Source organism: Phaethon lepturus, unplaced genomic scaffold (assembly GCF_000687285.1).
Source record: "Phaethon lepturus isolate BGI_N335 unplaced genomic scaffold, ASM68728v1 scaffold21797, whole genome shotgun sequence".
NCBI lineage: Eukaryota > Metazoa > Chordata > Aves > Phaethontiformes > Phaethontidae > Phaethon > Phaethon lepturus.
The window spans coordinates 1,057-13,569 of NW_010554306.1; the positions used below are offsets into that span (position 1 = coordinate 1,057).

Consider the following 12,513-nt stretch of genomic DNA (forward strand, 5'->3'; position numbering starts at 1 on the left):
CCTCACTGTAACAAATACACTACGCTTATAGGAGGTAGGGAAAACAATGGGAAGATGTTGTGTAATTTGAAGGAGAGAGCCTGTTACCGTAAATACGACTTTATTGTCCGAGCTGAGTGAAATGCTGACACACGTAGAGTAAAATAAAGGCAGAAAAAAAGAGCTCTCGGTAGCAATTACCGCGCAAATCAAGTGACAGCCTCCCCTATTAGCTGAAGTAATTTGAGTTATTGGTTAAAATGTAAAATGCAAGTCTTTGCATATTTAACATGTCTCTCAATTTTTGTTTCTGATTCCCAGATCTATTATAAAGTTATTAAAGAAATTGAGCCAGGAGAAGAGCTCTTGGTGTATTTGAAGGAAGGTGGTTATTCACTTGGGAACATGGCGCCCAGCATGGAAGGTAAGGCCTCATTTTGCTAGATAGGACCTTTTTGCACCTCTCGCCAGCAAACCTAGGAACGTGGAGAACCTCAGTTAGTGCTGAACTGGGACAGAAACCTAATCCGGTACCTGCCCCTTCTGTAACTGTTAATATTTTATGCTTGTTTCTGCTCTTTCCCTGGTGAGAGTAGTTGTCTTAGTCAATGATAGCAAGCAAGTTTTTATTAACCTCAAGGCACGCAACAGATTGCTTTGCTGCTTCGCTTTGAGGAACATTGTGGTTTTGAATGTGATCGGAGGTGCCTTCTTAATTCCCAGGGTCACCGTGTTTCTTTAGGTGTAATGGAAATGGGCCAGACCGTTCCAAGGCTTGCAAAATGCAGGTCTTTAGAGCGTTAGATTACATGGAAGAGGGGGACCCAGGCAGACGATGGAAGAGTCATCGCTAGAATTATTATTGCTAGAATATAGACACCTCTGAAGCCCTGAAAGGATGCAGTGAAGGCCAAAGGAATGACTATTTTTAAAAGAAAGGTCACATTTTTATTACTGCGATGTCTCTCCTGCCCTGCAGTGAGCTGGTATCGCAGGACAAGGTGTGTAGCTCAAATAGGCTTGCAGAGGAAGAACTTTCCTTAACTGCATATTGTGTGAGAAGCAACCCAAGAGACTAAGCTTATTCACTTCTTCATCTATCAGCATAACCATTTTCCTCTAAATACCCCACTGATAATTACTGAAGTTCAGTCAGCACACAGACTGTCTAAAAGACCGTGATGCTTTCCAGGTGAAGTGAGCGTTTTCTGGTAAGATGGGGCAAGGAGCTGTGCGCTAAGATTTTTGGATTCTCTTCCTACACTAGGACGGTGCTATGTGAAATTCAAGAGGACATGTAAGAGACGGATGGGAAAAGAGAAAGAAAAGAGAAGACTCTGAATCCTTCTTCTCTTTTCCTGGTGCACAAAGATGGCTATAAAGTACTTACCTTTTTAATAAGAAGTGTAGAGCTTTCCGCACTTAGACTGTTGAAAGCTTCGGGTTCTATTTTAGTTTCACAAAGGACAGAAACACGTGGTACCGAAGAGTAGGAATAGCCAGAATTCCTACAGCCAGATTACAAACGTAATTCAGGGGTTTGGGAAGAAAGTGCAGACCGAGCCGAGGTGAGGCGTTGCAGGGCAGTTAGGAGGTGTCATTCCCCGGGGACAGGTTGCTGCTCACCTGCCCTTCGCAGGGTCCTCGCACGCTTCTCCGTAGCAGCCGTTGCTGGCTCTTGTCAGTGACAGGAGAGCAGGTTAGCAGGACACGTGGGCTGAAATATTCTGGCAACCTGAGAGTGTCGCCAGGGTTTTTTTTCCTTTGTTAGAGTGCTTTCCCCAACGATCATCTGAGACTCTGACTAACATTTGGTATCCCACCTCTTTCACTGCAAGTGGCAGAGCCTGTCCATACACTCTTGTGCAGTGGAAGTCCTCTCTTAAGAAAACTAGGAAAGATGTGCTACACCATTCCCAAAAATATTATAAAAACAAGGCAACAGTGCAGACATAGCTAGAGTACAAAACCCTATCATGACAGAGTGTTGCAGAAAGCTAACCTCCTGTGAAGTACATTGTGATCCTGAAATGAAATTAAAATCAGTCTGGACTTGCAAAGTTCTTAGTTTCCTTGGCACGTGGTGACAGTGAAAGTTAGAGAACAGTATAGAAGGTACATGAATTTTGTAAAGCCAAGAGGTTGTTAGGGAATATTACTTAGGTCTTTGTTCATTCGTCGAATGTAGAGCCTGTTGCAGGTTGTGCATTATTATTTGACGACTATTTCCTAGACATAAATTCTCATCTGCTAGTTATTTTTAAACTATTAGTTGGAAGTACTGTTCTACATAACTAGTCGCTGAAATTTGAGTTGTCTCACCTGGACATCCTGCAATATATTTCTTTTCTTTTACCTGTATATGGATATAATTTTCAGACTCAGATTCGCAGTGAAACTCCTTAAGAGTGTACGTACCATACGCACAATTAGTTTCAAGTATTTCTGAAAAAAATGGGCAGTTTGGGGATTAGTGCTGCTGAAAGCTCTTTTGCTGAAGGTCCATGGGTGAAGTGAATGAACAGGCAGTGCGGTAGCTACCGTCTCACTGAGATGTCAGGTTTGGGATTAATTTCTCAGTGTTCTCCCAAAAAGAGTTAGTAATTTTCTGGAGACCAGCACACAGAGGTGAATAATTTCTGTGTTCACGATGGTGGAGTAACACATACCTTTTTTTCTTCATGTCAGGGAGAAATCAGGAAGAGGACTCGCCCCTCTTTCGCATTTCTGTTTCTAATGGGCTTCCATTTGAACAAGCAAAAAGTGCTCCTTGTTTTCCATCTTTGTCATTATGTAACATTTATCTGTATCTTCCTGGTAATGTCTAGTGCTTTTGCCACATAATTGCTTTCAAATTATAATAGGCCAACATTAAATATTTGACTTCTTAATACTTTTTACTTTCGGTAATGCTCTCTTCCTGCTGCCTCGCACCCTCATTTCAAATCTGAATTAACAAGAAAGAAAATGCAAAATTGTTCCACACAAAGATAATTATCATAAAAATCTTTTCTCCAAACCCCAGCCAAACACAGCAGACCCCTTATCACTGCAGGAATTTTGAGTAGGGCACTTGAACTCCTTTGAGATTCAAGTCTGGTAGATTAGCATGTAGATGCCACATAATTGTGTTCCCCTTGGTTTCTCTGAAAGCTATTAGGCACTGATTTATTTTTCTGTTACATTCCTGCTTTGTCCTGAGTGTTACTGATGGAACTTAAGATAGACACATATAACCATAGATTTGACAAACAAGACACAGAGAGCAGGCAGCAATTTTTTTGTAACTGGATTTTTCCGTTCTTTTTATCCCCTTCTCCCTGTAAGATACCGAAGTAGTAACCGTTTTTGAAGGGCAGTATTTTCATTTGCAGTGCTTAAAGAAAGAAGAAAACTTTAATGAGAACTTGTTTTGAAGGGCAAGATTTTTATTTTTGGTGCTTAAAGAAGGAAAAAAAACCCCAACTTTAATGAACCTGAAGTCTACAAAGTGGGTGTCTGATGTAAAGACACAAAATAGATATAGCAGGTCTTCTTAGTTCAGTCCTGAGCCTGCTTTGTTACTTAGGTCTCATTTTTGCAGGGTGATGGTCTGGCCCTTACACTACAGGTCAGTTCCTTTCTCTGCAGCGCTATTTACTGAGAACTCTGATCTTTCATCTTCTAACGTTCGGAAGCGGGAATGCCGGAGGAATGGGTGTGGGATATTGATACGATATAATCAGCTACTCTACCAGCCAGTCAGTTTGTCCTCTGTTGAACCTGTCCAAGCATCAAAATAGTATTTGCAACCAGTGGCAGCATGTATAGCGTGTGACTACAAGGCTTTTAATCGTCCTTTTGTCAGTTCTCTACTACTTCTTTTCAAGAAGACTTTCTTTTTCCAAACACAAATATTCTGAAACGTGCCTTTCTTTTCTTATCGTCCATCTTTTCTACCTATGAAAACACTGTTGTGTTTGGTGATGGAAGAGGAACGTTGTTGTTACTGAAAGGTGAGCCTGTACAAAATAGACAGGGTTTTTTTCAGTTTAGTGACGTGCAAGGGCTAGAGCTGTAAAAGCTGTGTAGCTCTGAGAGTACACAAATGCAAAAGTAAAAAAGGCACATGCCTCAGCTGAGCTGTCTTGTTTCTTACATTTCTTAATAAAATAGGGGGCAGCTCCTCAGCTTGTGTAAAGGTAGCTACACCAGCTTCTACCGACTGAGGATCAGGTTATATTGTGTGTGATTTGTGTGAGATCTGTGATTCTGCTGACAAAGGACAAGGAGAATTAGAAGCCAAATTGCTTTTCTAACAGCTATTACTGAGGCTATTAATGGATTTCATCTGTCTGTCTGTCTGTCTAGCTACTCTGTAATCTCATAGAAAGGACAAAAATACGTTATTCCCATTGATAACAACAGAGAGTGCTATATCAGGTTGTATACTGTGGGAGGGGGTGCTTGCGAGTTGTCCATCTTTAGCCAGGTATGTAGTAAATCATTTTCCATGGCTAGTTTTCCAAACTCAAAGTGGATTTCTGGTTCATAGAGGATAGTTTGGGTGAAATAAGATACAATTAATCATGTAAATCTCAAACTGAAGTAGGAGGAGTTTCATATGGATTTGCAGAAGGTGGTTTGATGCATTTTCTCTGAAGTCAGAAAAAGAAAAAACCTGTTTCCTCCATTCCAAGTTTTCAGGTCTGGGAGATTTCTAGTTTGAGCTTGAGAGATGCTGGAAATTTCGTAGGAGCTTCTTAAGAGGTGAAGGTACTGGGGAGTTCCCAGTCCGGAGGGCTTTCAGTCGCTTCTACAAAAAAGCCGCCGCATGTTGAGCCATCACTGTATTTACAAAAGAGGGAAGAGGGGAAACATTGGATTTGCAGGGTGAATTCTGAGGTAGACGAACACCTTGCCAGAGCAGTTCCACGTTGTCTGGAGTTAGCGAGGGGTTTATCCTGTTACTGCACAGTTCAGTGGGCTGCATGAGTCAAATGAACTTCTATCCCACGCACGTCTCCAGGAGTCAAAAACAGAACAAAAGTGAGGTCATGTTTATTAGTGCCAGTGACACTTTTGAGTACAACTTGACGTCTGAGACTATGAAAGCTGAACGTTGTAGCAGGTCAACGCTTGTTTCAGAGCTAACGCGAATTCATTAATAAGGAGAAGAGATGGCATGATGAGATTATTGCCTCAGCCGATGCAGTGTGTGCGTTCAGGACACTTGATGCTGTCAGGCTTGTCTCTTCTCACCCGAGTTATGGACGTGTAGAGAGTGAAAAGGTACCTAAACAGACCTAATCACAGCCCTTGCCTCTCCCCCCCCGCCTTGCTGCTTTCACACAAAGAATGTTTTCGGTCCATAAACACGTGTAGATTAAATCTTAAATTTTGCTAGGTAACATTGTATGCTTCATGCTGTTGTTCCAAGTAAAATGCAATAACGAGACACATCATGATACTACCATTCTTCCCCCCCTCAAAAAAAAAAAAACGTTTGGATTATTTTCATATATTGGTTATACACAGTCTCTTGATAGTGCTAGGTAGTTTTTTACATCCTGATCTCCAGGTTTCCCTCCTCAGGGACACGAGACACTTATTGGTGCTTTTCTACGACATGCTGGTAAACAGAATTTCTCTAAGGAGTAGAGCAGGGCCTGATCCACTTCATTGTGAGGCTGCTGATGGCAATTTCGGAGTATACGATCTGTCAAAACTAGTTGAAATGGCAAAAATAGGGGTATTTTCTTCCCATAGGTCTCCTTTTTCAGTCAAAATCCCTTTCCCCCTGAAAGGAAAATGCTGACCTGCTGGATTTTGTTTCTCTTTCCATCCCTCTCTCCTGCAGTTCAGGAAATCCTGTAGCATCTCCGTATTGCATTAATTCCTTGTGTAAACAGGGTATGGTACCATCGGAGACGCTGCTTGGATAAACAGCAAGGCTTCGCTGATTGTGTCTCAGTGATTTTCTTGTTTAGCTGTGTTTGACTTTTTCCAGTTCGTGGGCGTGTTGATATTTTCCGTGTAGGTGTGGACCACTTTGGGTTTCATCCTCCTACATAGATTGCTGCAGCAGCTTATGGGATTTTGTCTTAGTCACCACAGAAGCAAGTCGCAGGCTCCCCGGCGTGCAGGGGCACAGGTCGAAAACCACAGCCTGAGTTTAAATAGGCTGTATTGAGAGAAGTGGAGAAAGGAGATTATTGCCCGAGTGCAGGCAGGGAAGCAGTCAATGGTCTCTGGGTGCGACGCTGCCTGTGTTTCTACTCACGTCGCACTTTTAACAAAATTAACCCCGATTTATTTAAAACACTATTTCAATCCTTAAAGCGCACCCTAAGTGCAAAGCTTAGGGTGGACAAGTGCATGGGCTGCTTCAAACCAAGGGTTTGCTGAAAGGTTGCAGATGTTGAAGAGGGCTTCAGGCAGAGAAGCAGCCACAAAGACGCGAGTGCCGCCCGCACCTTACCCCGTCGTCCCCTTCCCCACAGAGCAGCAGCGCTCGGGGATGGATCGGCTCCATCACGACATTGGCTTTTGGCTGCATCTCTTAGAACAGTTCCACTCTTCCCTCTGAGCTAACGCATTTTACCACAAGCTTTCCTCTTGAAAGTCAAGCTATCAGAAAAAGAGACTAAAACTTAATACGAAACAGAGCCCCGGCGTGCAGAGGAAGAGGGTAGAGGAGGACAGGGAAATGCGGCACCAGTGACTAAGCGGTGGCTGGAAAGCTTCTGTTTCAAGCTGGCTGCTGGGTGGAGAAACCCAGAGCGATCCTGACTCCCTCACAGAGGTCGTTCTCCTGGAAAATTTACAGCTCTGAGCTGATTGTTTGGCTTGGCACCATGGTCAGGATGCTGCCTTGTAAACTTAATAATAGCTGCCCTCTTTTTAATTTGTTTGACCTTGACTACAATCATTTATTATGTGCATTAGATCTTTTTTTTTTTAAACAAAAAATGAAGAAAAAACCCAGCACAACAACAAAGAATTTGGCTCCCTTTTCTTTATTCTGTAGTACTCTGATTTTGAACTCCTCGGATTTGATGGCGCACTGTGCTTCTGCAGTTGTGAGGGACGAGTTAAGAGGGTAACATTAGAAAGACGTTTTCTTAGAAAGGAACTTCTCCAGGTTTGTGCTGTGGCAATTTGCTTTTCCCAGGGTCTGTCTTTACAAGTAGGGTTTGTTCCTTTTCTCCCTGGCAGCCCCTTTTGAGGACGAGCTCATTCATAGTGTCAAAAAACGTCATTGCAAACAAACATAATACTCCAGAAGCAGCCCCAGTATTTTGTGTATCTGCTAATTCCTGTAGGTCTCTATGTCTCAGCAGAGGCTGGGACAAAGAAAACAAGATCTCTCTTGGTTGTGTGATTTTTTAAAAAAATTTTTTTTTTTAAAGCTTAAAGTGAAAGCAGTCTGCTGGCACAGCCTACCTTGGTTTCTCTCTCTTGTCACTTTTAAAGTTCCCTTCGTTCGTTCGTTCGTTTACTAGATCCTCACAGAATATTACATTTGCTTTGCAAGCCCAGTGTTGGGTAAAATAATCAGAATTGTTTGAACGTCCTGATCCACAAGTCAAAGTTGTCTTCTCTGTCTGTTGTAGAAGAGCACACGTTTCGCTGCGAGGACTGCGATGAACTTTTTCAGTCCAAGCTCGACCTGCGGCGACACAAGAAGTACGCCTGCAACGCTGTCAGCTCCCTGTACGAGACCCTGAATGACGAGATCAAGCAAGAAGGTCTTGGAGATGGACAGGTCTATGAGTGCAAAGACTGTGAGAGGATGTTCCCCAATAAATACAGGTACCGGAAAATTGCCGGATGCTCCCCTGGCCTGCCCCAAGCCGTTACTCCTGCACAGTCCTGTCTGGTGACAGGGAGCGTGGGACCAAGGTGGGAGCTGGGTGGCTCAGGCCGGCTACGGGAGCATACCTTTCCTTTCTCCTTAGGGCTCAGGAAAGTCGTTTTTAGGATCCTTCAGTGTCATTAGCTATCGGACAGCATTTTATTTCACCTTGATTTCACAGCCTGTGGTGCTTTTCCTTACCCATTGGTAGAAGCGCCCACAGATTATTGGCAATGTAAAGTTCAAACGGTTGTTTTCTGAATTCCCTGTGACTTTCTCAGGGCTGTGACAGAGGGGTTGATAGACCTGGGTAGTATCTTTGCAGCAGCTGCTTCCATGTGGTCTGGTTCTGAGGGGAAACGGTGGTCTTAAGTTCTGCCAATATGTGCATGAAGACCTTTCTTATATATGTAGTTCTTGGTCAGTTGAGATCAGTGGGTTTAAAGAGGCGTTGTTATACTAAGAACTCTTAACATGGTCACAAGCTCCTAGTTGATGTTGCAGAAGCAATTAAAAAAATTGTATTCCAACCAAATTTTGGGGTTTAATTTCTTTTAAAAAGAAAACGTTCAGGAAAATGTCATGTTCACCAAGAATTTTTGTAATAGAAATGTGAAAAGGAAAAAAAGAAGATAGAATATTCTCCATCTTATGTTTTTATTTGCAATAATTATTCAATTCTTGTTAAGAGAAAACTCTAAACAAGAATGAAACATTTTTTTACAAGAAAAAATTCTCTGTGCCAATAAGTTTTAACTGAAGATTTCTATCTTTCAGGCATAATGTGGTGGTAATCAAATGCAGCTTTAAAGCAGAGATCTTTGCGATTTCTGATTCATTTGCAGTGAGGGAGTCAGATGGTTAAATATTAGGAGCCGATTTTAAGAAGTTGAGGGTTTCTTAAAAATCATTTTAGGGTTGTGTTTATTTGCATCCTGAGCCTTTAACTCCTGGGCTGTTACTTTCAAGGTTTTCTCCACAGTATGAGGACTAGACTTTTATCTGTTTACCAGAGTCTGAAGTTCTCACCTACTTATTTCAGTTGACTTGTCAGGTGAACAAACACCAGGAACTGTAAGACTTGTTATAAAATTATGAGAACTGGCAATGCTCTGTCATGTAGTATATAGGTGGAGCAAAACCGTGAGCTTGAAGCCAATATAAAGCCCGTTTCATTTCAGTTAAAAATTTAAAAAGATACTGTTCACCATCATTAGTAATTTTGAACTTATTTATGTTGTTACTTTCAGGTCTTTGATCTAGGTGAGTAAGCGAAGAAAAAAACCTTACTTTAGAAAATGTAGAGAAAGGTGAAACGTAAAGAACGATCCTCTAGTTTATCTGTATGGGAACGAGCTTGGCTCTTGGCTGTGTTGTGAGCGTTTTAAAAGTTGGTAATCCGTACCGTCTGCCGGTGATATCTGTACAGCGCTTCTGTTAGCACAGTGTGATGTCTTTATTCCTCACCTGATGTTTCTACCTTGGCTACTTTTGATTAGAGGAGGCGGCTGGGAGGCTGCAATTCTCTTAATTTTTCTACCTGACAAGAAAGGGAGAACTCCCTTTAAATGTTTTAAGTATGACAATTTTTAGTAGAAATTCCAGTTCTTTTATCTCTCTAGCTGTGTTAGAAACCTTCTGCTCTTCAGCTTCCAGCACTCTGTGCTTCTTATGTTGATTTAGGAAATACCCTTTTGAAATGTGTATGTCGTCTCCTGGTGGTACCGTTTGTGCATTTCCTGGCACGCTGTGTACATTTTGCAGGGGTTAAGAGAGCAGAAAGATTTTAAGTCCCTTTTTCCCTTTAGTGATTACTTATCCCTGTGGGTTGGATGTTCAGAGTCGTCTGGTGAAGCTACTTCTAGGTATTCAAATGATGTGGCTGAGTTGAGGTCCCAGTTGCCCTTGATTTCTTGGGAGACGTGGGTAAGACAGACCTTGAGTCAGCGTTGGACTTGACTCACCTCGGGGCACATCACCACTGCGAGCAGTGCTGGAAGCAGAGCAGAGGGCTCCCGGTGCAAGCGCCGCTTTTAAGTGTGGGTATGTAAAAGGGACGAACAAATGACTTGCTCAAAGTCAGATCGAAAACCTTTGGAAGGGCCAAGGACAGAACACCGATTTTACGAGCCCTGTCCTGCTTTATTTTCAGGACTTCCTCCTGCTTTGATGCTTCAGCATCATCACTCCTAACCGTTACTTTACAGACCTTGTGATTAAGCAGGAAATGTGGCAGCACATTTACCCGTCACCAGTGTGCTCAATACAAACATCTCAAGCTTGAGGCAAAAGTCCATGCGTGTGCTCGCGTGAATTTCCAATTTTTGAGAGCCCCTAGGTGCCTTTTCAACGTATTTCTGACTGAACTCAGGTGGAGATACTCCAAGTCACTAGCCACAGGCCTAAGTGCTCGAAAAATGTTTGGAGCTGTGATGGGGGCTCCTGGACTCAGTGGCTGCATTGCCTTTTAGACCACTGATTCCAAAGATTTGGGTTGGGGGGGTTTTAAGCAAGTAAAATTAAGGGGTTTTTTTGACAGGGGAAAGATAGAGTCAGCGACATCACCATTCAGTGTACTACATGCTGACGGATTTAGTGGAGCTGGGAGAGAATGTCCACATCTATTCCTCCCCCATCAATCTGCTGCATTTTATGTGCTGAGAAAGCCACTAAAACACAGAATATATCCAGTCAGCGTACCTAGATGGTCTTATAATTTTTCAGAAGTTAATACAGATCAAATCAAGAGTGCCACTGGGGAACTGAAATTGAGCATTTAGCAGCTGCCTAAATAAATAAATGTTTTGCTAATCCCAGTAGGTACTTGCCTCTAAACAGCATATTAGTTTGTCCATATTTGCTCTAAATAAACTCATAAATCACAGTTAACAGGAGCGTATTTTTGTATATGTATATGAAAGGTATATATTTCTTTGTACGTGTAAAAAAATTTGTAGTGTTAAGAACACCATTTCTTTAGCAAAATGAATATTGCTTCTTCAAAATTAGTGGATTGGCAGTTTATAAGGGGCATGTTCATGAATATTAACTATCTGACTTGAAGAGGAGGTTCTTCGAGGGAGTAGCAGGCTGGTGGCTGCTTAGATTCGTAGGTAGAGTCGCCAGGCAGGTTGCAGTCCCACCAAGCCCACTGGTGATGAAGCCACCTTCTACACGGTTGCCCTTGTTCGTGTGCCAGCAAATGCCCTCAGGGCACAAAGATTTCAGTGCAGGTCAACCGTCAGTGCAAGTAGTCTTTAGCCCGGGAATTTCGAAGGGCCACCCCAGCCAGCGTCAGGTCTGTTCTGCTGCTGGTGCCAGGGTCCCTGACGGCGTACAGTCCCATGGGGGATGCAGGTCCCCGTGGGCACCTGGAGACAGTGAGAACAGGATGCTCCTGAGGACGATGTCAAGGCTGAGTCAATTCCTAGGTTTCCAAGTCCCTCAGGCTCTGTGGAAATGCCAGGATGTTACCTGCTGCGAAGCTGTCCTGTAGCATTTAATGAAGACTGGCAGGATTTTCCAGTAGTGTTTAGTTTTAATGTTCCTATAAAAAATATAGCCATGCTTTAAAGTTCCATAGGAATGGTTTCCTATCGATCTGTAGGGGATTTCAGGCAGTAGCAGATTTCACAGCAGTTTGTCCTTCATCAGAATTCACAGTAAGGAGGAGTATTTGTAACTCCCAGTGAACCGCGCTGAAGGCAGCAAAGGACTCAAATTTTCTTCCTTTGTTTCTCAGGGCTGGCCTGAGAGGTGCAGGATTTCCAGCCTGCTTAGTATGTTTTACAGCACTTGATCTTCAAGAGAATGGTTTCCCAGGCGCCGTACCTGCCCCGCGCCCCCGACAGTGGCTTCCCTTGACTGTCGCAGCTGGTTCGGTGGCCCAGCAGAGCGCTGCGTGCTGATGCGCAGGGACAGTGCTTTGGCAGAGGGGGAGCGGAGCACCCTGTGCGTTTCTCTGAAAAGCCATCCCTGCCGTGGCCCTGTTCCAGCCGCCACTTCGCTTTGCCATCATCCTCCTGGTTTGGGAGAGGCTGCCAGTTGGCACGAGTTGAAATTGCCGAGTTAAGTAATAAAAGATGTCTGACATTGAGAAGTGAAATGTGTTTGCACCTTATCATGTTTCTTTCCAAAGTTAAGTTGCTGTGTTCTGGGAAGCTGTGGGCTTTGTGCCCACGAAAACGGCAACGTGATAGTCTCAGCAGCAACAGCTAATATCTTGTCTTTCCCTGCGGGGATGCCATAGAAGTCTTGGTCACAAAGCGCTCATTTTCCCCTTCAGGAACCTGCAGGGTCAGGTCTGGTTTTACCTTCCTTTTCCCAGTTGTAAATGGACTAAGGTATTTAATAAGAAATAGCATAAAACGCAGCGACATTTTGAGGCAGAATAGGGCATCTGTGAAATAAATGCCAAAAAAAGAAATGGTATTTGCGTGTCGCTGCACCTCTCACGGTCCATGTGCTGCACGCCTCCTTCTCACAAAGGCTTTCGCAGTAGCGCTTTGTGGCAGCAGTTAGTTCTGGAAACCCCCCGGACCCCGCGGGCTCGCAGCCTGTTTCCCTCTCGCCATCTCTAACCACCCCTCTCGGTTTCAAACCCCCCTGACATGGGGCAGGAGTTCTGTAATGCTGTATGCCTTGACAGTAGGTGCCCGGTTCAGGCGGGCGCTCGGAGCCGGGCTCGGTTCGCGGCC

General features: G+C 43.6%; 1 protein-coding gene across 1 annotated transcript in view; it reads left to right on the top strand.

Annotated features, from left to right (window-relative positions):
• Nucleotides 1-291: 291 nt before the first annotated feature.
• Nucleotides 292-12,513, top strand: part of PRDM16 (PR domain containing 16) — a 19,286-nt gene continuing 7,064 nt past the window's right edge. The window contains exons 1-2 of the mRNA XM_010291818.1: nt 292-403; nt 7,575-7,773. Of these exons, the coding sequence (XP_010290120.1) occupies nt 385-403; nt 7,575-7,773 (218 nt within the window). The 5' untranslated portion in view covers nt 292-384. The remainder of the gene's footprint in view (nt 404-7,574; nt 7,774-12,513) is intronic.